At 46.7% G+C, this 25317-nt stretch overlaps 1 protein-coding gene across 1 annotated transcript in view; it reads left to right on the top strand.

Moving 5' to 3' along the window:
* GABBR2 (gamma-aminobutyric acid type B receptor subunit 2) overlaps positions 1–25317 on the top strand; it is a 235915-nt gene that overhangs the window by 173189 nt on the left and 37409 nt on the right. Inside the window, exon 13 of the mRNA XM_042912093.1 lies at positions 8310–8432. Within this exon, the coding sequence (XP_042768027.1) occupies positions 8310–8432 (123 nt within the window). The remainder of the gene's footprint in view (positions 1–8309; positions 8433–25317) is intronic.

Genomic DNA, 25317 nt, shown 5'->3' with positions numbered 1-25317 from the left:
TGGGAATGTATAGGGGCAACAGGGGTATGAGCACTCAGACAAGGCTTCATGCAAGAAGTGACACTGATGTGGAGACCTGGAGGGGGAGTGGGGGTTAGCTGGGCAGAGGCCCATCAAGGGAACCGTGTGCGCGGAGGCCTGGGTTGGGGATCACGGAGGCGGGTGTGTTCACAGAACTGGCAGAGGCTCATTATGGCCAGGGCATGGTGTTTACAGGGACAGGCTGCCAGAGGAGCCACATTAAAGAATCTGAACTTGAACTTCCGGGCAATGAGAAGCCCTTGAAAGAGGGGAGTGAAACAGGACACAGACCAAATTTAATGTTTCTATTTTCAAAGAGGCCCTTAGAGGACAGGAGCCCTGCCTTCGTGTGGGTGGAAAGTATTTGCCATCCACGTGGCTGAGTCTAACCAGCATGCTGACTCAGCTTGGCTCTTAGGTGGAACTCATGGAGAAATTTTCTCCATCACTGTCGTTTTAACTTAACCAGTGGTACTGTTCTTCCCTTGCTCCTAGATAAAAATTCGGGCAAGTCTCATGACTTTGAAAGCCCTCTGGTCAGCAGCTAATATATGGAGTCCATCGTAATATTCAGAACTTCAAACTGCATTCGAGGCACAGCCTCTGCCTCCACCAGCTCAGGCCTGCAGCGGGCCAGCCACCTGCCCTGGGAGAAGGGGTGTGACGGGCAGTTTCTCTCCTTTGCCAGCCTGAGCTTTTTCCCTGACGTCCTATCCCCAAGGGTTCTGAACCCTCCGGAGCTGGAGCTTGGAGTGGGGGAAGGGTGGAAGGTTCATTGCCAAGAGCTGCCCTTGGGCTTACTGGGCCTGGAAGAGGTTAAGCAGGTGCTTTAGACTGTCATAGGGTGTGTCTGTGGGCTTTTCAAAGCTCCCACCCCCCACCCCCACCCCGGGACTGGGACTTTCCTTCCTATGGTGCCCATGACATGGGCGAAATACTCCCCCAGGTGGCCATGTGAGGCTTCTTCCCTAGGCGTGTGGAGGCTTCTGCACTCAGGGGCTCACCTCACCCCTCTAGCAGGTCTTGGGCAGGGCCAACTCTCCCTCCTCCCTGGCCCACATCTGGTGCCCAGGAAAGCACACACTCGTCCTTCGCTCATCCAAACTCGAGGAGTGCTGGCTGACCGCACTGCACGGCTGTCCCCTTGTCCCACCCCCTGAGCACCTGGCCAACTGGTCACCTCAGGTTTCTCAGGTGTCTCAGGCTCCCCTGAGCTGTAGGGAGCCCATCAGTCAAGCCGTCTGAGTGTTCGCCTTAAAGCCTCCCTCTTCATGTGAGGTCAAGGAGGAAACATAACCATCCTCTCACTGTGGGGAGAGATCTCATAGCATCATGACACCTCTTTCCAAAAAGCCTCTTCTTGATTCAACCCCACCCCACCCCACCCCAGCACACACACACACACACACACACACACACACACACACACACACACACTTTTTAAACCCCTGACGTGGGTATAACCTATTTACAGACCTCTCCTCTGCAGATCCTGCATTGTGCCCGTATCCCATTTGACAAAGGGCGCTGTTGTTCTGAGTCTTCATTCCAAACTTGCATTTGTCATCTGGTTGCCTGGTTATGAGCCCTGGCACCTGCAGCAGGCAACAAGGCACTGGGGCCAACAGACAAAGCAGGAAAGCAGCCTCTCTTCTCTTCTGTTCCCACCACCGACCTGCTATGGGTCTCTCAGCAAATGTCTTCATCTTTCTGGGCCTCTGTTTCCTTATCTGAAAAATGGGGCCATATCGAAATGGTCCTGTCTCCTGAGCTGTGATTCTGCCTGGTACCCAGTGGCCCCATTCATCCATCAGCCCCTCCACCTGCCAGGGCTGCTTGAGGAGCTGCTGTCCAGATGAGGGAGGACTGTCCTCTCTCCTCTACCCCCTGCCCCATACCTGGACCACCTAGGGAAACTGCAGGCTACATTTAGAGGGAAGAAAGAATCTGTCCCTGCCACCCACTGCCAATGTTCACTGGAAGGGCCCTCCCTCATGGGCCTCTGCAGTATTTGTGACAACTCCTTTCCATCTGTAAAATGAGAAGCCTGGCCACCCAGTCCTTCTCAGACCTAACTACGCATTTCAATCAAATGGGAGCTTTAAACTCCAAGAAGCGACACAGCCCAGGCCAATGAAACCACCTCACTGTGGCTGGAACTCAGCATCAGGAGTTTTTAGACTCTCCCAGGTGATACTGATATACAGCCAGGGTAGAAGATCTCTATCTGCCAGGGCCACTCAGAGTGTGGGCTGGACCAGCAGCAGAGGCATCACCTGGGAGTTTGCTAGAAATGCAGATTCTTAGGGAGCCTGGGTGGCTCAGTTGGTTAAGTGTCTGACTTCGGCTCAGGTCATGATCTCACAGTTCAAGGGTTGAGGCCCCTCATCAGGCTCTGTGCTGACAGCTCAGAGCCTGGAGCCTGCTTCAGATTCTGTCTCCCTCTGCCTCTGCCCCTCCCCCACTTGTTCCCCACCCCCCCTTCTCTCTCTCATAAATAAACATGGAAGGAAGGAAGAAGAAAGAAAGAAAGGAAGAAAGAAAGAAAGAAATGTAGATTCTTAAGCCCCACTCCAGCCCTAAGAATCAGGATCCTGGGGTGGAGGCCAGCCCTCCCAGCCATGCTGATGCAATCAAAGTTTGAAAAGGCTCCAAGTGACCAAGTGACTTCTGGGGCCCCTCCTGCGCTGTGGCTGTGGTTAGAGACGCTCTGCCATTTACGACAACTCCATCCTGGTTTTGAAGAGTCACAATGTTGATTCCTTTGTGTCAATATATGATTCATCCATATTGTCATCTGTAATCAAGAACCAGCCTTTATTTTCCATTACTCATGTGATCGCTGAGCAAGAACACTCCAATTGTGTGGCAACAATTGACAAAACACGTCAGGGAAGACTTCAGAGTTTATTTAGTTGTCTGAAAGCTACACAGAGGGAGGAGCTGGGATGTAGCCACACCTTGCTGCACGCACTGCCAGAGCCGGGAGACTCGCTGGCTCGGCGGCTGGGCAAACAGAACGCAGGCTGCTGGGGGGCCAGGCACCCCAGGAAGGGGCTTATCCAACAGACCGCCGAAGGCTTTGTGTACAAGGTTTGGTCACCTGTTTTGTCCAGTACAAAAATGACTAAAGCCAGATGAGCACGCCGTTCCAGGGTGAGAAACTTTTTCCTCTAGTTTTGCTTTCTAGGCATTTTCCAGAACAGGTTTGCAGTGCTGCCCCCAAGCATCCCCTTATCAACAAATAAGAGGAGGTAGAAGAGAAAGTTATGCCTTATATGGATCAAAAGCTCAAGTTCGGCAACCAGGTGGTCTTAAAAGGGTTGTGGCAATTACAGGTCAAAACTAGGATTGGATTCTCCATGATTCCGACCTTTTATATAGCCAAGGTTGGTTTTTATTGTTGTTGTTTTATTAGGGTTTTTTTTTTTTCAGTTTAGACTTATTTGTAAGATGGACCCTTTAACTTTTTTACTGACACGTATACTAGATTTACAGAAGTTTGTAAATGCAATATACCCTTTTCTGCATAGTCTTTTTGTCCTTTTCTTCCCTCCCTGGCTCCCGCCTCCTCTCCCTGCATCCACAGTGGCGTGCCCTCCCAGACACACAAGCACAAACTTCACCCCATATGGCCACATTTTTTAAAGACGCTAAAGGAAAAGGAGCTTATTAGAGGATATACTGGCATGCAGTGACTTATTGCTTCCAAATCTGATATTTTTATAGCATGTTCTAGTTTTTTCTAAAACTCAATCATACAATCTTGAATTGGGAGACTTAGTGCAGTTTTTATTCTGCCTCTTACTAGGACCAAATTGAAACATTGAGACAAGAGCAGTAGGTCAGAGATGAGATGTTTTGTTCCGGGGCAGATGATTTTTTTTTTTTTTTTAAGACAAAGAAAGTTCATGGGCGCCTGGGTGGCTCAGTCGGTTAAGCGTCCGACTTCAGCTCAGGTCACGATCTCGTGGTCCGTGAGTTCGAGCCCCGCGTCAGGCACTGGGCTGATGGCTCAGAGCCTGGAGCCTGCTTCCGATTCTGTGTCTCCTTGTCTCTCTGCCCCTCCCCCATTCATGCTGTGTCTCTCTCTGTCCCAAAAATAAATTAACGTTAAAAAAAAAAAAAAAAAAAACTTAAAAAAAAAAAAAAGACAAAGAAAGTTCACTACAGAGGCGCCTGGCTGGCTCAGTCAGTGGAGCATGAGACTCTTAATCTTGGGGTTGTAAGTTCGAGCCCCACGATGGGTATAGAGAGTACTTAAAAAACCTTTCTTTTTAATTAAAAAAAAAAAAAAAAGGAAGCTCGTTACCAATATAACTTGGTTCTGTTGCAGACAATGACATGGGCACATCACCTCAGATCTTCCTGTGGACTTAGCTTCGGCAAAATGCCGAGAGACGGTTTTTGGCAGCTTCACCAGGGAGTACCAGTTACCTGAGTGATATGCTGTGTACAACTCCAGGAGGCACCTTTCATTTTGTATTCCCCCTGGAATGGCATCCCTGGAACTAGGCAATGAGTTGGTCCTAGCAGAAGGCCAATTCGAATCAGTCAAAAGATCTGAAGTCTCTTGAAGAAATAAAGAAATGCTCTTTTCTGTAAACCAGGAGCCAGACAACTATTTCTGTAAAAAGCCAGATAGTAAATACGTTAGACTTTGCAGGCCACAGAGCTGCCGTCGCAACCACTAAACTCTGATGGTGGAGAATGAAAGCAGCCCGAGGGAATGGCTGTGTTCCAATAAAACTTTATTTACAAAAACAAGCAGTGGGCCAGATCCACGGTTTGCTGACCCCTGCTCTAGACAACAATGGAAAGTGACATTTAATAAAAACAGCCAACCGCTGTTGAGCAGTTATAGTCAGACAGACTTTGGTAATCTAGTGCCGTTTGTGTGGTTACTGCTTCCATTTGGTAGATGAGGAACCTGGCTCAGAGGGGTTAAGAAACTTACCCAAGGCCACACAGTTAATTAGTAAGAGTCACACTCAGATCTGATTTCAGAACCTGTGCTCAGTCATTATTACTGTATGCCTTTGCACTCAGGGACAATGGAGCACTGGTAGCCTCCTAGCTTCAGAGAGAGAACTCAGTGTGATGGCATCAGTGTGCACCGACATAAAAGTGTTGCGCACGTTCAAGGTCACTGCCTCCTCGAAGGTAGACTGTGGGAAGAGTTGTAGACCTTTTGTCTCACAGACCCTGTGAGACATGCTAGCGCTTGCTGGTGGGGGAGTTTTGGGGAGGGAGAGCGGACTCGAGACTGAAGCCAGCCACTCCGCCTACCTGCTATTTATGGCACCAGCGTCCTCCTGACCATCACGGTGTCTCTGAATCAAGCCTCCTCCCTGCTTACCGGGACAACTGTCTCAGCTCCTAACTGGCCTCCTACTGCAGGCTCCCTGCCTCAGGTCTACCCCTCCGGGCTGCAGAGAGCTCCCCATGACTCTACTGCTTAATGATGCTTCAGCCTCCGGCAGCCCCCTGTCATGCAGGCTTTCCACCTCACTAGCCCCCTCTCTAGCCACCCCCACCCACCCCACTCACACAAAATCTCTCACAGAAAGATTAGGGTGTTTCAAACAAAAGAACCAGCACCTACAAAGGTGTGGAGGGCAAAAATCACAACTCTGCCAGAGACTAGGGTGTGGTTAAGCATTAACAAGTCCGTGTGTGGGAGGGGGGAATAGTTAGGCCACTCTCGGGAAAGGCTTTGAATGCCAAGCAAAGGAGTTTGGCTGGATTTATCCTTCCCACCCTGGTGAGGGGGGGGGGGGTGATAGAAGAATCCTGAAGCAGGGGCGATGTGATGCACTCACACCCCTGAACCAGCCCCTCAGCTCTCCCAGCTACTTCTTCTGTCTGACATTCCTTTCTCCCCAGTGGCCCCCAGCAACTCCTCTGTGAAGCCACCTCCTCTCCTCCCGGTACCCTCTTGTAATCATCCCTGGCAAGTCTGTCTGTCCTCCTAACCCTGGAGGGCAGCACCAGGGTCTGTCCATCTCTGCATCTCCAGTGCCCAGCACAGGGCCTGGCCCTGCATGGGTGCTCAGGGCATATTTTCTTGGGCCATCATCCATCAACCAGTGCCTATTGAGCACTTTTCCTATGCCAGGCCTCAGACAGGCACTAAGAATACAGTGATGAGCAAAACCAAGTCATACAGTGTTCACAGTCTACAAGGGAGTAGGGATACAAATCAAATGATCCCATATACATAGGTGAAGTTGCAACTGTCGTAGGGGCTCTGAAGACGAGGAATGTGGCCATAAACTCCAGTGAAATGTCCCCAAGCCTTCTAGCAAGGACAGGGAGAAGAAGGTGCGTTCCCTGAAGGGTTTGGAGGCTGTCAGGTGGGGGGGTGGGAACCTGCAGCAGGAGATGCCCCGGAGGGAGTAGAACCTGGGCCCTGGGCAGGAGACAGTGACCTTGAACTTACAGTGCCACTTCCTCCTGGCCTCTTTCTGAGAGCTCATTCAATCTTTCCCCAAACTTTCCCCAAGAAGGTCTGAGAGCCAGTGTCTGTATCAGACACCGGGGCACAGAGGGGAGACAAGCTGGTCCCTGCCCCCACTCGGACCGGAACACATCTGCAGTATACACCCTGTGCAGGGCGTGCCTGGGTTCACTGAGAAGCACCTCGGGCTCGGTGCTGAGAAGGGTGTGGCAGGAAGGTGGGAGAAGGACCTGCCAGGGTCCAGCACAGCGTGGGCACCTGCCTGCGGGCTCCAACAGCCCTGGGTGAGCGTTAAGTAGGGAGGCGCCTTCCAGCCTGTCCCCCACGTCCTCAGCTCCCTGGGCATGTCTTCCTTATGCCCCAATTTCTCAGGGCTAGCAGGGAGTTGCCTAGTTCCCCAGAGAGCAAGGGTTAAGCTGGATTTCTATAAACCATCAGTGGTTCACTGAATGCTTCCAGAAAATCTTAAAGAGGGGGGCTTTACCAGTGCCCAGTCCCCAGGTAAAGCGGTTTGGGTGGATTTGATCTCTTTGGCAGACACTCAGCAATACATTTCTGTTCTTTTACAATTCGGCAACAGAGAGACCTCTTGAGTTTCTATTTCTCCTTTTAAAATGGCTTTAATCATTAAAAGCCAGACCTGGTGATATTTCTTAAGCTTCTGCCTCAGTTTTGTTTGTTTTTCTATAGCCTCTTCCCGAATGATTTCATCACATGAGCTTTGGGGGGAGGAAGCACATAAAGGTGCAATGAGTGAAATACAGGTTGTCTTTGGTGCTGGCCGCATTTGTCCCCAGGGCCAGTCCCTGTCAAACAGACATAAAGTGGGGTGGGAATTTCGCAGTGTAATAAAGATATCCCAGGCTGCAAAGAGGGATGGAAATTATATTTCTTCTTTTTATATTCCTTCATCGCAATTCAATCTATCAAACTTTTAAGTGTCTACTGCTTGCCAGGCCCTGCTCGGTACCAAGGATGCACAAAAAATAAAATTGGCTTCCCTTCTGTTAGGGTCTCCCCAGTTTACTGAGGAGGACAAACATGTAACACAATATAGCATCTGGTCACTATAGCATCTGGTTTGTGCTATAAGTGTTTGAGGGTGTGGACTGTAGAGAAAGGAGGAGCTTGGTTTAAATCTGGACTTCACCTCTTACTAACTATATTACACTGAGCGAGTTACCTAGCCCCTCACAAGCCTTGGTTTCTTCATCCATAAAATGGGAATGATAATAGTATCTGCCTTTGTAAGAGATCATGTATGTAACCCATTAATCAACCTAGAGGCAGGCACAGAGTAAGTATTCATTAAATATTAGCTATTCTTCTCCTTGGTGTTACTATTGTTACTTCTGATAAGTATGTGAACAAAGTGCTATGGGAGTGATTAATTCTGCTGTGGGAGTTACAGGGGACTTCACAGAGGAGGTGACAATGGACCTGGGTCTTTAGGGATTATTAGGAATTTGCCAGACAGAAAGAATAGGATGTTTCAGATAATAGAACTGGCACCTACAAAGGCCTGGGGGTGGGAGTTGGGGGGGGGGGGGGGAGGGGAAGCGGTGAAAATCACAGCATGTCCAGAAACTAGGTGTCATCAAACTAAGTGCACATGTGTGTTCTGGGGAGTGGTCGGACCAAGCTCATGAAAGGCCGTGAGTGCCAAGCAAAGGAGTTTGGCTAGATTTATCCTGCAGGTGATGGAGAGTCCTGAGAGATTCTAAAACTGAGGGTGACACGATGCTGTCACTCCCCTGAGGCAGCGCCTCAGCTGCTATTCGGGAACCTCCCTCACGTCTGCTCCCTTCTGCCCCTGCCCTGCCTGCAGATCATCAAGGACCAGAAACTGCTGGTGATTGTCGGGGGCATGCTGCTGATCGACCTGTGCATCCTGATTTGCTGGCAGGCTGTCGATCCCTTGAGGAGGACTGTGGAGAGGTACAGCATGGAGGTAAGCGCCGGCCCCAGCCAGAAGGAGGCTGGAAGGCTCGCGAGCTCCCACAAGCGCTGGGACAGGGAGGCGGCACAGCTCCCTGGCTGCCCAAAGTGCACTGCTTAACAAGAACTCAAGGTAGTTATGGGGGAATCTTCACAGCTGCACAAGGGCCCACGTTCCCTGTCAGAAACTCCTCATTTAGTTCTGTTTCCTTCCATCTGAGACCTATTTCAGAAAGGCCAAATAGAAAGTCTTCACTCCCGTGGAAAAAAAAAAAAAAACAACAGTGAAAGAATTGTCTAGTGATATTAATACATGCAGAAATAAGAAATGTTGGGCCCTTTAAATGAGTATATTCTCTGCACATTGCAGAAGCCCCCATTTGCATGATCCGTTGGTCCAGAAATGAGACTGCGTTCCAACCTCCCTTATAGGAAGTTCCCTAAGGAGTGCCACTAGGGAGTAAACATCCTGATAGCTCCTTCTAGTTACCATATGATTTTCCAGGTGGTAAGTGCTGTTAACGTAAAGAACCTTACATAAAAGTACTGTTAAGTGTGTAGTGTAATTGTCTTGCGTTCGGCCTTGCCCTTTACTCACACTGGTCTTCCCAGGGTGCTCCAAATTAGGGAAGTTCAAGACCCTTTGGAAGTGGTGGTTTTGTTGTCTTGCTGTTAGAGCAGTTAAACTTGCCTTGGTGGGAGAGAGCTGGGCTCGAATGGCTTGAACGCTGTGCCGTGCATGGTGATCTGCATACAATGTAGCAAATTCTGTTGAGAGACCTGGAGTTTGCATCGTTAGAGAAATCTTTTTGCGGAATGTAGTGCGGATTCTTAAACTAACATGGCAATAGTCGTTTTATGCATTGGGGACAGAGGTTTTTACCCTTCTGGACAAGAAGGTTTTCTAGCACATAAGACGCCCAGCTTCATTTGTAGGGGAATATATAGAGGGTTTACTCAGCCCAGGGAGAAGTCACGAAGCTGGAGCCGTGTTAGAGGATGCTATTCTGTGCCAGCGGGGTTGCAGGAGAGAGCTTTAGGGCTGGGCCTGCATCTCCCGGCCTTCCAGCCTCACTTTGGAAGGAAGCAGGACTCCAGAGAGGCACAGCCAGGACTGCCAAGGAGGATAACCTGGACGCGGACCGTACCCACAGCCAAAAGGGCAGGAGGTCAGAGGCAGACAGACTGTTTCCAGAGGGGAGGTGGCACCTGGTCATCACTCATGGTGCACAGTTGGCAAAGTTCACCCCGGGGACTTCCTCATCCACTGCCAGGACAGGACCTGGAAATCCAGACGGGATGTCAACAGGAGGAAGAACCATCATGGCTAAGCGGGCCTCGCGGCTGGGGAGAACCGGGTTGGGTGCTAAACACAAGCCCTAATGCCAATAATGGCAACAGCAATGATGGTGATGGCTAGTTCTGCGTGTTAACTCACTAGATCCTCCCAATAATTATAGAACAGGTGATATCCTCAACCGCATTTTAATGATGAGGAAACAGAAACCCAGAGAGATTTCATTTACGCAGGTTACCTAGCAGGTTAGCGGCAACACCACGAACTACCCTCTCATGCATACCCTACCCTGCCTTTCAACACACAGATGGCACTCTGTGGGGTTTAGGGGCTCTCGTAGACCTTTGGCCATCAGCACAGGTCTGTGAAGTGGGCAGGGCAAGGGAGCATTTTCAGGTCGTGCAGATGAGGGCTCAGATTAGAGCGTAGTCCAGAAAAGTGAGGGGTGGCGGGGGTGGGGGGGTGGGGAGGGGGGCTGGGGCAGGATGTCAGGGAGGGAGAAAGCAAGTCAGGCAGAGCCAGCCGGAAGACCTGGATCTGGGCGGGTGGACAGACGCCAGACCCTGCTGGCTTGAAGCCTAGCCGTGGGTGGCTGGGGAGGCGGGGCATTGCTACCTCCACTGGAGGTTAAAGTGGAGGCCAGGTACGCACTAGGGGTCCCCCAGGCTCTGGCCGTGGCAGGGAGAGGCCGCAGGGCTGGCGTCAGCCTGAGTCAGTAGACTCCAAAAATAGATCCGGGAAGCCTGTCCCCCTGGACCCTTTAAAGGAGATCAACCTTGTGCAGTCCGATCCGTGTTAAGTGACAGTTTGCTATCACTGACCTTACCTTTCTTCCTTCCTTTCTGAAACAAGTACTGAGGCTCTCAATGGCTCGTGCGGAGAATTGCGGTCCATTTGCGACCTTTCAGGGCATTGGGTCTCAAAAGCAGGAGCTGTGGGGTGCCATGGAAAAGCCTCACTGCGTAGATGAGGAGACTGAGTCTGGGGACGGGATGTTCCTGCCCAGGGGCATCCAGAGTTTCCAAGGTGGAGCCTGGAGGAGAGCCAGCTCCCTGGCTCTCTGCCCAGAAATTCCGTCTCTGTGTTTCCCTCCAGGTATCTGCTGAGATTTCTCTCTGAACCTTTTCTGGCCTGCTCCTCTTTTTCTCCTCTTATTTTAGGGTTGCCCTGTCATTCTGTTGCCATGGTAGCAGAACCCTTTGATTTGTCGACCCACAGCCCTGTAGGCTTATTGTCGGTTTTCAGCACCAAGCAGTCGGTTGATTTCTCTCAGACCCTCCTCTGTCGGACACAACGTGGTGGTTGAACAGTGTGCCTGGGGGATGAGGTGTTCTAAATTCTCCTTCAAGGGGCTGTTTTTCCCAGGATCCCCCCAGTGAGAGAGAAAGTCTGCTTGGGGGAGAAGTGATCAAAGATCTTTGTCGTCTGTCCCCACCTCCCCTCATCTCTCTTGGATGACTTCGGTTGTTCTGAACACTCTGAACACCTCAGGATTTCAGTCATAGGCCTTGCTCTGTGTTACACTTTCAAGCCTTTGCCCGTGCTGTCCTGCTTCCAGAACCTTCTCTGATAAGTAAATGAACTTCAGTTCCAGGCCCGTGTGTTATCTCTCCAGAGATGTGTCCCTGAGATTCCTGGGTCTACCAGATTTAAGCTCCTGCTCCTCCCCCACTCCTGTTCCTAGCTTCCTGACATTTCCCCTGTCGGGACACTTAGTGTGCTGTTTGTCTCTGCTGAGTGCATCCCTGCCCCTACCGCTGCTGGACCGCCAGCTTCTCCAGGACAGAGCCAGGTCAGAGACACACACACACACACACACACACACACACACACACACACTGCCCAACCAGTACCTCTGCACACAGAGGTAAGCACGCACGGTAGCCGTGGCCCTTGATCTCATGGCCTCCCCACAGGCTAGTTGATGGGCAGACAGCAAACACGGAAAGAAGCACGATCACTTTAGATCACATAGCATATTTAGATTCTGATAGCAGTTAGAAGTAAATTAGCAGGATGAAGAGTTGGCAAATAATGGGAAGAACCCCGCGGGGGAGATTCTCCCAGTGAGAGCATGTGCAAGTGTCCGGAGAATGAAAATCTGATTCTGGAGTCCTACTGGAGACGTCCCAGCTCCACACCCTTATTCATTTCCATGCAATAAATATTTATATGGCACTTGTTACGTGCCAGATCGTATTCTAAGCATAGAATGTATGATATATCTATCATTTTAAAAATTTGGATACTTAATAGACTTTGTTGCTTAGAGCAGTTTTTGGTTTACAAAAAAAGAAATGAACGAAGTATAGGGAGTTCCCGCATACACCCCACAGTTTCTTCTATTAACATCTTGCATTGTGTGATATATTTATTAACAACTGATGAATCAATATCGATTCATTATTATTTACTAAAGTCCATAATTTATCATTAGGTATGGTTCACTCTTTGTGTTGCACATTCTATAGGTTTTGCCGAATGTAAAAGTCATGTGTCCACCATTACAGCGTCATACAGGACAGTGTCACTGTCCTAAATATCCTCAACACTTTACCAACCGCTGGTAACCACTGATCTCTTTATTGTCATGATAGTGTTGCCTTTTCCAGAATGTCATATAGTTGGAATCATGATGGGTGGCCTTTTCAGACTTTAAGTTTCCTCCATGTCTTTTCACAACTTGGTAGCACATCTCCTTTTATCACTGAATAATATGCCATTGTATGGATATACCACGGTTTGTGTATCTATTTGCCCATCAAAGGACACCTTGGTTGCTTCCAAGTTTTGGCAATTATGCATAAAGCTGCTGTAAGCATTTTTGTGTAGGGTTTTGTGTGGACATAAGTTTTCAACCCATTTGGGTAAATACCTAGAAGCATGATCACTGGGTCATATGCTAAGTCTATGTTTAGCTTTGTAAGAAACTACCAAACTGTCTTGCAAGGTGTCTGTACCATTTTCCATTCCCATCAGCAGTGAATGAGAATTTCTGTTGCTGTACATCCTGACCAGCATTTGGTGTTGTCGGTGTTTTGGATTTTAGCTGTTCAAATAGGTATGAAGTGATATCGCATTGCTGTTTTAATTTGCAATTTTTTAATGACCTGTGATGTAGAGCATCTTTTCACGTACTTATCTGCCATCTTTGTATCTTCTTTAGTGAGTTGTCTGTTTAGATCTTTTACTCACTTTTTAATTAGATTGTCTTCTTATTGTTGAGTTTTATTTTTTTTTCAATATATGAAGTTTATTGTCAAATTGGTTTCCATACAACACCCAGTGCTCATCCCAAAAGGTGCCCTCCTCAATACCCATCCCCCACCCTCCCCTCCCTCCCACCCCCCATCAACCCGCAGTTTGTTCTCAGTTTTTAAGAGTCTCTTATGCTTTGGCTCTCTTCCACTCTAACCTCTTTTTTTTTTTATTGTTGAGTTTTAAAATTTCTTTGTATATTTTGGATGCAAGCCCTTTATCAGATTTGTTTTGCGAATCTTTTCTCTCAGTCTCTATCTTGTTTTTCATTCTCTTAATATTGTCTTTTGCAAAACAGAAATTTTTTACTTTAATAGAGTCCAGCCTATCCTTTTTTTTTTTATTTCATTGATCAAGTTTTTAGTGCCATATTTAAAAACTCGTTGCCAACCCCAAGGTCACCTAGATTTTCTCCTGTTATCTTTCAGAAGTTTTATAGCTTTGCATTTTTCACTCAGGTCTACGGTCCATTTTGAGTTAATTTTTGGGAAAAAATACAAGGTCATTTTCTAGATTCATTTTTATGCATGTGAATGTCTTGTCGTTCCAGCACCATTTATCAAAAATACTATCCTTTCTCTATTGCCTTTGTGTCTTTGTCACAGATCAGTTGACTATATTTGTAAGGGTCTATTTCTGGACTCTCTATTCTGTTCCATTCATCTATTTGTCTCTTCTTTTGCCAATACCACATTGTTCTGATTACTATAGTTTTATAGTAAGTCTGGAAGTCAAATAGTGCCTGCTCTCCAACTTTATTCTTCTTCAATATGGTATTGGCTATTCTTGGTCTTTTGCTTCTCCATGTAAACTTTAGAATCAGTTTGCTAATACCCACAAAGTAACTTACTGGGATTTTGTTTGGGATTGTGTTGAATCTATAGATCAAGTTGAGAAGAACTGATATCTTACAATATTGAGTCTTCCTATCCATGAACATGGAATGTCTCTCCCATTTATTTAGCTCTTCTCTCATTTGTCAGAGCTTTGTAGATTTCCTCACATAGATCTTATACATATTTTGCTAGATTTATACCTAAGTATTTTATTTTGCTTTTGGTGAAAATGCAAATGGTATTATGTTTTTAATTTCAAATTCCAGTTGCTCATTTCTGGCATATAGGAAAGAAATTGGCTTTTGTATACTAACCTATATCCTACAGCCTTGCTATATAATTGCTTATTATTCCAGGAGGTTTTTTTGTTGACTCTTTGGAACTTTCAACATAGATAATCATGTCAACTGCAAACAGACAATTTTATTTCTTTCTTCCCAATCTGTATACCTTTTATTTCCTTTTTTGTCTACTATTTGTATTAGCTAGGGCTCCAAGTTGCAATGTTGACTAGGAATGGTGAGAAGGGAGGATTCCAACTTTATTCCCGATCTTAGAGGGAAAACATCTAGTTTCTCACCATATTAATTATTAGTGTATTATTTTTTTCTTAAAGTGTGTGTGTGTGTGTGTGTGTGTGTGAGAGAGAGAGAGAGAGAGAGAGAGAGAGAGAGAGAGAGAGAGAGGGAGAGGGAGAGGGAGAGTTCTGCTGGCTAAAGTCAAGGGTGCCTTTGGGGAGGTGACAGGAAAGACAAATGAAGACGTGGGCAGAGCTGGTCGTTAGGGACATTACGTGCTAAACAGAGGAGGTTAAACTTCAAAATTAAAGACATTTAATCAGGGGAGTGACATGATCAGATTTGCCCTGGCTGCAGAGTGAGAACAGATGGAGGGGCGAGGCTGGAGGCCCAGAGATGGCTCAGAGATGGGTTTTGCTATAATCCAGGCAGGAACTGATGGTGACCTAGAGCAGGACAGTTGCAGCGGGAACAGGGAGAAGCAGGTGGCTTTGAGAGAGATTAAGGAAGCAGATGTGATGAGACTTGGTGATTGATTGACTCTAAGGGATGGGGCAGGGAGACAGCAAGGGCAATGCCCAGATCTCTGGGTGGTGGATGGCAGACCTCTTCACTGAGGCAGGGTGCAGAATAAGGAGCAGGTTTGGGAGGGAATGTGAGGAGCTCACTTCTGGGCAGAGTGGCTCATATTGGATACAGGGTCCTAGAGCATGAGGGAGTAGTTTGTCCTATAGATAGAGATTGGAGAAGGGGGGCTGTGGGCATGAGTGCTGTCACCCGGGGAGTGGGTGCAGTGACGAGTGAAGATGTCCTGACTGGAGCCCGAGGAACCACAAAGCAGTGATGAGGACAGAAGAAGCCTGGGAAGGGAATTTTGAAGCAGTGGTCAGGAAGGAAGGGAGTAGCCAAGAGAGAGAGCTGTCCACAAGCTGGGCCATGGGAGAGAGAGCTGCCCATGCACAGGGGGCATTCGAAGGTGGGAGAGCTCCCTGAGACAAACACCACAGACCAAGGCGAGGGCTGACAGGTCCACCCCGACTTGGCCCCAGGCTTGTATCTCCCCCATATCATCTCATCCCTCTCTTCCTCTGCTTTACAGAGTCTGACGGGAAGATGGGCCGTTTCTGCATTTCAGATATAGCAGGTGTGGGCAGATCTGCCAAGCAGGCTAAACGGGGGTTTTTAACTGTGATTTGTATTCTTGAGAAAAAAGGGAAAGCACTTGTGTTTTGATACTACTCTACCAGTGGTGATGGTGAATAGGTGTTACATACACAGGTCTGGAGTTCGGGGAGACATGTAAGACATGTAAGGGAGATGGGAACTTGGATGTGGTCAACACACTGATGGCATTGAAAACCTTGCATGAGAGCCCTGCAGGGGGAGGGAAACAAGCACAGACCCTCAATCACTCCAGTGTTTGAGTATCTAGTGATACTCCCATATCAGGAAGGTAGGAAAGAAACACAAAGGACCTAGAAGGAGAAGCCACCAAGATAGGAAGGAACCCAGATGAGTCTGGTGTCTAGGAAACCAAATGAAGAAAGTGTTTCAAGGGGGAAGTTTTGACCACGTGTGTCAAATGCTGCTTTTAGATCAAGTAAGATGAAAACCAAGAATCGACACTGGGTATGTGTGTTCATACACACACACCCATATGGCATTTTTTTTTTCTTTTAAGGAAAATAATTTGACATAATTTCCCCTGGAAGTAAAAGCAGTGTATACTCATGGTGTGAAGATAGCCTGTGAATCTAGGTGGAAGGGTTGTTTGGGTTTTTTTCCCAAGCCTTCCTTTTACACCAGACCACCACCTCCACCTCCACTCTGAAATGGTTTTGAATGAAGAGAAAATGATGGACAGCACGAAAAGTCACTGAATGTTGAACACCCCTCAGAGCCACAGGGCAACATCTTTAGACCACCTGCCCTCCCTGAAGACATTCCCCCATCTGCTCCCAGGCAGGTGGCAATAAGAGATGGAATCATGTGCAATACAGGCACCCATGGGAGCCATGTGTGTGGCGTTTATTTATGGAAATGGTGAAAGGCTGTCTCCATAGGCTGCAAGCATTCTGCATCAAGAATTCCCAGCACTCCGGGTTCTGTGGCTTTCTGGCCATTCAAGCAGTCATCACGTTAAGGGCAGTCTGGAATAGAGGGGTATTTCAAACTTCCCTCCACATTCCATGCTTTTACCGTCCTTTATGAGGAAGCAAACCAGGGCTTTCAAAGTCATAGACTACACTTGGCTTTGAAACTGGTGGCTTATTCCTGTATGTTTCTATGGAAACAGATATTGGAAGAGGCGAATACATAGAGTTTTAAATAATTTTCACTCTTATCTTCTACCTCCCTCTACAGTTGCTCTGCAGAAAAATCCAATCACAAAGCAGATACTTTCTGGAAACATCTGGTATCCTCATAAAGCTTGTCCAAGCTCCATCTCGCACTATTCATTTTGAAATAAAGAGGTATCAGAATGGCCAGGGTGAGGGTAGTGCTAAGGATCAGGGTCCACTCTTCTCTGTGGGCTGTTCACAGGTGGCCCAAAACTTTGATGCAAAGGGTCACATTCCAAGCAATGGGTCATCACTGCCAGCCCTGGACAGTGGGACAGGTCTTTATCATCCCAAGTCATCTATGGGGTCGTGGATGGCTGGGCTGGGGCCCCAGCAGGTGCAGACCAACTCCCAGGCAGGGTGGCAGGACCCCACAAGGACCTCTGGTGGAGTCTGCTAGGGCACCAGCTCCTCCCCGCGGGTGGCTACATCATCTGAGCTTCTGGCCAGTTCACTCTCCTGGTTAAAATCCTCCCCATTGGCGAGAGGATGAAGCTCACACTCCTTAGCAGGCCCAGAGGACCTCGACATTCTGGCTTTATTTGCCTCCCCATCTCTGAGCCCCTCCTCACTCCTTGTGCTCAGCTACCCGGAGTGAGTTGTGTTCTTCCAAAATACCACTTTCTCTCTTCCTCCACGCCTTTGTGCGTGCTGTCCCCTCTACCCAGTACAGCCTCCCCACCACCTCAAGGTGCTATCTTCATGCAAAAAGTTCCTATTTGTCCTTCAAGAAGCAGCTCTGAAGCATCTTCTCCAGGAGCCTTTGGAACACGCATATCTGCCTAAGCTCCTTACCCTGTTTGCCCCTCATTCCAGTCACAACACCGGTAATTGACTGTCTGTGCACTTGGACCCCTAGTCCGTGACCTCCTTGGAGGGCAAGGCCATCTGTGTGTCCCCAGTACCCACTCACTGGCAGGGCCTGGCTCAGAGTAAGTGCTCGGTAAATATTTATTGAATAAATTGTTTCCTCCACCTGGAACTCTCTCCCCATGCCTCCATATGTCCAAATTCAACCCATCTGTCTGGGCCCATTAAGCCGGCTTCTCCAAGAAATGTCTTCGCCGAGTTGCAATTTAATTTAATATTACACCCTCGCCTTTTATCAAGGGCCCACTTATGGGGCTAAAGCTGCCAATTGAAGAATGATTCAGCATCTTCTATAAAGGACTGTTGTTCAGTTTGTGACTTAGTGCCCCTAAGATGAAGATCCACAGGATAGATCCTCTTGGAATTTAGCTTCAGGAAATGGATTGTGCTCTCCCCATGAACTTGTATCTACTTCCTTCCTTCGATCAGGCAATCGTAACTGAATAAGCCACTCTTTCTTTTTAACCTTGGCTGCCAGAAAGTAGGAACCGAATTCAACACTCTCGTTGCAGTAACCATCTTATCTCAAGTTCCTGGAGGATTATCTTGCTTTCTGATCATTTGTCTTTATTTTTAACAGTCCTCTTGTGTTTGGGCTTTTATTGTGTGCTGCCTCAGGCCCTCCAGGAGAGGAGGCAAGGTGTAAATTCCAGATTAAGTTATTAAAATGAGAATGCAGGGCAAGATTTAATAGGAATAATATGCCAGAGAGACATTTAGGGATGTCCACAGATACTCGCCTTCTGGCGTGGGTCCGGGCTCAGCACCAGCTGCAGTCAGCATCGTGGGCCCCATGTGTGGACAGACGGGCTCTGCTGGCCACAGCCACATTTCTGGAACATCTTGTATCATCAGAAGGCATCTTAGATATGTGAGAGATTACAGTTTATTTCATCTTCCTTGTTGGATTCCCTTGTGCTTTCAGGAGGCACTCCGGCTCCGAAGGTCCCTCAGGACACAAAACAAAACACTCAGAGCCACAACACGAGGGCACAGCCCTGAGGTTAGAAATTCTCTGGTCCCTACCTGTCCAGGTGCTCTCCAGGGGATGATCTATTTACTAGAAATTCTCAAGTGCCTGGAACAGAATGGCTGGAAAATTGTCTGTAATCCTGGCATCTTCTGACCACTGTGTACCTTGGTAAAACCATTCTGGAAAAAATAAGCCTTAAATTTGGGTGATCTTTCCCCACCCCACACATCCATGTCAGCAGAAACATAAGCCATTGCACCCACAGAGACCTTCCCTCTTTTTAGTGGAGAAAATTCCAAATAACCTACTCTTTGTAAATTGTGTGTCATTGGGGTGCTTCTTCAATGGTTATGGGGTGCCCCTGTGTCTGCCATACTCAGGCTCCCTCAAGGACTGCACAGGCTGGTAGGCAAGATTAGGTAGACACACACACACACACACACACACACAGAGATACACACAGAATGGATTGTCACCAACTACATCCTCTCTATGACACATGCCTCCAGATTCTTGGTTTAAAGCTTAAGTTACAGGGGTGCCTGGGTGGCTCAGAAGGTTGAGCGTCCAACTTCGGCTCAGGTCATGATCTCACAGTTTGTGAGTTCGAGCCCGCGTTGGGCAAAAAAAAATTTTTTAAGTTTAAGTTACAGTGCTGAGATAGTGGGCTTACTTTTCTAAAGTATGAGACAGGATTGAGTTTGGATTTAATGCCTTTCAGAGAGTGAAGAAGTAAAAGAGAACATGTATTAGTCAGGGTGTGCTAGGTTTTGCTGTAGTAGCAAATAAATAAATAAATAAATTACCCAAGACTACGATAATAAAGGTTCTTTATTCATCAGAGTACCTGTCCATCAGGAGTCAACGGCAGCTTCCCCCATAGTGTCCTAACTTCAGGACACAGCTGGTGGGGCATCTTCTGGGACACTTTGTGCCACAAAGGGAAAGAGTACATGGTGAAGCATGCACTGATTTTTAAAGCTTCCACTCCAAAGCGTCACATGTCACTTCCACAGATATTCTACTGGCCAGAACATGTTAACAGTCCCCACCTGAGTTCAGTGGGGCAGGAAAAAGCAGTCCTAATGTGTGGACTCTCCAAAAGGAGAGAGACAACCAGGTTTTGATATACAGGGTTCTCTGTATATAGTGCATTGACTATATACTATGGTATATTCTGTATGAATGAGTTTGGCACATTCCATCCAAATTCTTATCGCTGTCACAAATACTGCCCCATCCACTAGAATGTGAGCTCTGTGAGGACGTGGGTGGGGAGGGAGGGTTGTCTTTTATTCACTGCTATATCCCCAGCACCCGGAAAAGTACACCGCACATAGTACACACTCAATAAATAATATTAACTGAATAATTGAACCCTTAGAGCGATCATATTAGGAGATCAGTGGGATATTGTCTGAGACGTTTTGTAATAATCCTACAGACTGTACTGCCAAATCCTTTGCTAATCCACCACTCTACTCCACTGCTACCACTAAGGTCCAAAGCACCATCACGCTCATTATCTGGCATCCCAGAAGAGGACGCTACGAGGCAAAGCTACAGTTGACACAGTGAACAAGAGGTGTGATTAAGTAAAGCACCGTTACTGCTGAAGCCACTGAGTTGTTGTTATCACAAATTTCTAAGCAGGCGTCGTACTCCTACTCATTGCCATTTCCAAGCCATTCTCCACACAGCAGAGAGATTCATTTTTGATGGAGTAGTTTTTTGAGGTACAATTCAGATGCCATAAAATTCAGCTTTCAAATGTATGCTGTGGTGGGTTTTTAATACATTCATAAGATTGTGCAAACATCCCTACTATCTAATTCCAGAAGTATTTCATCATCCCCAAATAAACAGTCTTTCTTTTTATCCATCACCCCAGATTTCCCCTTCTCTCCAGCCCCTGGCAACAAATGATCTACTTTATATTTCATGAATTTGCCTACTCTGGACATTTCATGTCAATGGGATCATACAGCATGTGGCCTTTTGTTTCTGTATTCTTTCACTGAGCATAATGTTTTTAAGGTAGCCTGTGTCAGTATTTCATTCCTTTTCTGGCTGAATAATATTCCTTATATGGATATACCACATTTTGCTTGCCCATTCACCAGTTAATCGATATTTGGGTTCTTCTCACCTTTTGGCTATTATGAATAATGTTGCTGTGAGCATTCATGTCTAAATATTTGTGTGAATATATGTTTTCAATTCTCTTGGGTACACACACACACACACACACACACACACACACACGTAGAATTGCTAGGTCATATGGTAACTCTAACATTTTTAGGAACACAGCAGCTGCACCATTTTACATTCCCACCAGGAGTGTATGAGGGTTTCAATGTCTCCACGTTGTCACCAAAAAATGTACTTATCTGTCGTTTTGGTTGCAGTCATCCTTTTGGGTGTGAAGTGGTATCTCATTGTGGTTTTGATGAGAATTATTATCAAATAACTAATGATGGTGGGCATCTTTTCCAGTGCATGTTGCCCATATGTATATCTTCTCTGGAAAAGTATCTATTCAAGTCCTTTGCCCATTTTTGATTATTTGTCTTTTTGGTGTTGATTTGTGAGAGCTCTTTACGTATTCTGGATACTACTAGATCCTTACCAGATATATGATTTGTGACTATTTTCTCCCATTCTGTGGGCCATCATTTCACTTTCTCAGTAGCATCCTGTGATGTGCAAAAACATTTTTTATTTTAATGAAACCCAATTTATTTTTTCTTTGGTTACTTGTGCTTCAGATAACATAACTCAGAAACCATTTCCTGGTCCAGGGTCATGTAGACTTATTACACTTCTGTTTTCTTCTAGGAGTGTTATAGTATTAGTCTTACATTTAGGCATTTGATGAGGTAATGATACAAATTACTTCTTTTACATGTGGATACCATAGTTGTCCAAGGACAATTTGCTGAAAAAAATATTCTTTCCCCCATTGAATAGTCTTCTAACCCCTATGCAAAATCAGTTGACCATTGATGTATGATTTATTTCTGGACACTCAATCTTATTCCATAAATCTACATGTCTGTCCTTCTGCCAACACCACGCTGTCTTGATTATTATCACTTATGGTTAGCTTTGAAATTGGGAAGCATAAGTCCTGCAACTTTGTTCTTTTTCAAGACCGTTTTGGCCATTCAGGGTCCCTTGATTCCATTAGACTCACAGGATCAGTTTTTCCATGTTTGCAGAAAAGACCACTAGGGTCTTTCATTGGGGTTGCATTGAACTTGTAGTAGATCATTTTGGGGAGTACTGACATGTTAGCTAATTAACAAACCATAAATGACCCCCAACATTCTGTCTTACCTCATCCTGTTTTTCCATCACATCGTTTATCCTTCACTCTCTCCTCTGTTTTCTGTTTTCCTCCACTGGAATGTGAGCTCCATGATACAGGGCTCTTGCCAGTCTTGCTTAGTGCTCTACTCCCAAAGCCTACATAGCACCTGGGAAGCATATAGGAGGTGCTTAATTTACGTTGGTAAAATGGGCAAGTGAATGATGAGCAAAGGAATGCATGTATAAATGAGTGAATGAGTGAATGAATGAATGGGCATGATTCCCTGGCATGACTCTTTTCAGCTTTGGCAACCTCTGACCAGGTGATGTGGTTGCTCAGCAGCTGGCTTAAATTATTGGGTAAATATGTTGATACTGAAAAGAAAAATAAGTAACATTTTAAAGTAATATTTAAAGAGGAAGATTTTTAAATGATTTTTTAATCTTTTTTAATGTTTATTTACTTTTGAAAGAGAGACAGAGGGGTGAGCAGAGTAAGGGAAGAGAGAGGGAGGGAGACACAGAATCCGAAGCAGGCTCCAGGCTCTGAGCTGTCAGCACAGAGCCCGACGTGGGGCTCAAACTCACGGACTGCATGATCATGACCTGAGCTGAAGTTGGATGTTTAACCGACTGAGCCACCCAGGCACCCTTAAATGATTTTAAAGATAGGCTACATTTGTGGTTCTCAATCCTGGCTGCATCACCCAGAAAATACCTTTTGTAAAATACTGTGTTTGGGTCACGCTCCCCAGAAAATCAGAATTGGAAGGGGTCCTGAGCATTGGGATTTTTTTTTTTTAGGTTGCCCTGGGTTCTAGTGTATAGCCAGGGTTGAAACCTTCCGGACTAGCCTCTCACCTCTCTAGGAAGGGCCCAGGACTGCACTGTGGATGCCAAAGTTAGATAGAGACTCATGATAATACATTAAAGGGGAAAAAGGTAAGAGAAGAAAAACTTGAATCCAGAAGACCTCAAGTCCAGATGGTCCCCTACTACCCCCCACCCTGACCTCCAGTCAGAGGATGTGATAGTGACAGAGGACAAGCAGACTCAGAGAGAGGGCCACCTGGGAAGGCTCACGTGTGTGAACCCTACAGAGCTGAATGAGTTCCTCCAGGCTCATGATTTTCTGAAAATCCTTCATCTTCATTTAAACAATTGTTTACCCCATGGAAGAGAGAGAGCAAGGAATAGGAAAAAGGAAAAGCTACAAGATTTCTGTTTGTGCCATATTTTTCAATTGCAGTTGAGAGGCAGGTAAGCAAGTTCCAGACCAAAACATTAGGCAGGTTAAAAAACAAAAAAACAAAAAGCAAAAAACAAAATAAACCTGTGCCCTTCAGTTGCAGGAAGCCACCAACCACAGAAATCGACAAGAAAGCAAGGGCCACCACAGTGGCCCGGCACCTTGGCACCCGCAGTGGCTCTGAAATGGGACCATCGGCCACTGAATATTTGTTATTCAGTGAATATTTGTTATTTTTGGCCATTGTTTGGCTTGAAGTTTCTCCCTAAAACAACAGTGGATTAAGTTTCAAATACTGAGTCATTTTGACCTTGACATAGGATGGAACACTTAACATAACCCAAAGATGCTCAGCTCAGTTCAGAGAACACTGACACAGTGTGGACCCCTCCTAAGTGCTCAGGGGATAGCAACATAATCTCAGGTCCTGCACAGTTCTTGGTGCCCAGCCTACCTGCTTTCCTGCCCTTCTATGGACTGGGGCTCTGACTTTCGGTCTCTCCCACATGGACACAGGCACTGAACAGTTGGCAAACGCATACTATAAAAACAACAGTGCCTCATATTTCCACAGCATGGCCTAGTTCACAAAACACCTGGACATCCCCATTTTAGAGAGGAGGAAACTGAGGCTAGAGAGGTAAACTGACCAGCCTGAGATGACCTTGCTACGCATTGAAACTGTCCCCAGCCCAGTCCATGTGGTGTCAGATGACGTGGGATCCCTTCTGCCAGAATGGGCCTGCTGGTCTCTTGATACTTCCGGCTCCCCCCCCCCCCCCCCCCCCCCCCCCGCATCAATCCTGCGTTTTACTTGTTTTGTTTTAAAGAGACATTTTCTTCACTGGTGCTTTCAAAATTATTAGCATCCATTGTGCGTAGTGTTCTCTTATAAATGTTTAAATCTCTTTTACATCTGTGATTATCTGGTTGATGTTTCATAAGCATGGAGCACTTGTGAGCAGATGTTCAAACCCAGCAAATTTAGATCCGAGAGCATTGTCTCCCAGTCCAGCCCGTCCTCAGTAGCAGTGTGTGTTGAGTGCATATACTATGTGCTAGGCCCTGTTGCAGATGCTTTACATTGCCAGCTCATTTCATCTTCACAACAGCCCCCTGCAGTTCTTACCATTATCTACAGATGAGGAAACTGAGGCACAGGGGGGTTAAGCAACATGCACATAGTCACACAGCAGATAGGTAGGTAGTAGATGGTCCGTAACGGTTATGCAAATAGACTCTGGAATTAGATTTAGCTTCAGATCCCAGCGTAGCCACTTACTGTGTGAAATTAGGTTAGTACAGTGGGTTGACTTGTGGCCCCAAACGATATATCAACATCCCTACCCCCAGAATCTATGAACAGAACCTTATTGAGGCAAAGCGTCCTTACAGATGTAATTGAAGATCTTAAGATGCAATCGTCTTGGGTTACCAAGATTGGACCTAAATCTAGTGACAAGTATCCTTATATGAAACAGAAGAAGACATACACAGAAAAGAGAAGGCCGTGGGAAGGGGGAAGCAGAGACTGGAGTTATATGTGGCCACAGTCCAGGGAACTGCAGCCACCGGGAGCCAGAAGATGCACAGGATTCTCCCCCAGAGCCTTCGAGGAGGCAAGCCCTGCCAATACCTTGCTTTAAGACTTCTGGATTCCAGAACTGTGCAAGAATAAACGTCTATTGTTTTAAGACACCCAGTTTGTGGAAATGTGTTACAGCAACCGTAGGAAATTGATACATACAGTGAGTGACAACTTCTGAGGGCCACAGTTTCTTCATCCAGAATACGGGTCTCGATATTAATAGTTCCTACTGCAGAGGGCTTTGGGAGGATTAGAAGAGCCAGTCCCTGGAGAGGACATTGAGGGCTCTTGATGAAGGTTAGCTATACATGGAGCCTTATTTATTATCTGGCCCCTGGCCACCCTGCCCCTCAGCCCCCTGAGAACTAGTCCCTCAACTTGCCATTTCCCTGTGTCTGACTCCTTGTCACTGGGTCCCCTGAGCCCAGACCGGTACGTTCCTGGCTCGGGAACCTCAGAGGAATCAAATCTGATGCCCAGACCCAGACTGCACAGCCTGTTTCCCTGAACCATCGTCACCAGAGCTGCCAGAGCGAGACAGTGAACATCCGCACATGGCGTTTTAATATTTCACCCAAGAAGTCATTTTCCTACATGAGTCAGACACAGAAGGCTCAGAGAATTAAATCAAGAAAGGTAACTCTGGGCTGGA

The sequence above is a fragment of the Panthera leo genome, chromosome D4 (genome assembly GCF_018350215.1).
Source record: "Panthera leo isolate Ple1 chromosome D4, P.leo_Ple1_pat1.1, whole genome shotgun sequence".
NCBI lineage: Eukaryota > Metazoa > Chordata > Mammalia > Carnivora > Felidae > Panthera > Panthera leo.
This window is presented reverse-complemented; position numbering and strand designations above follow the sequence as displayed.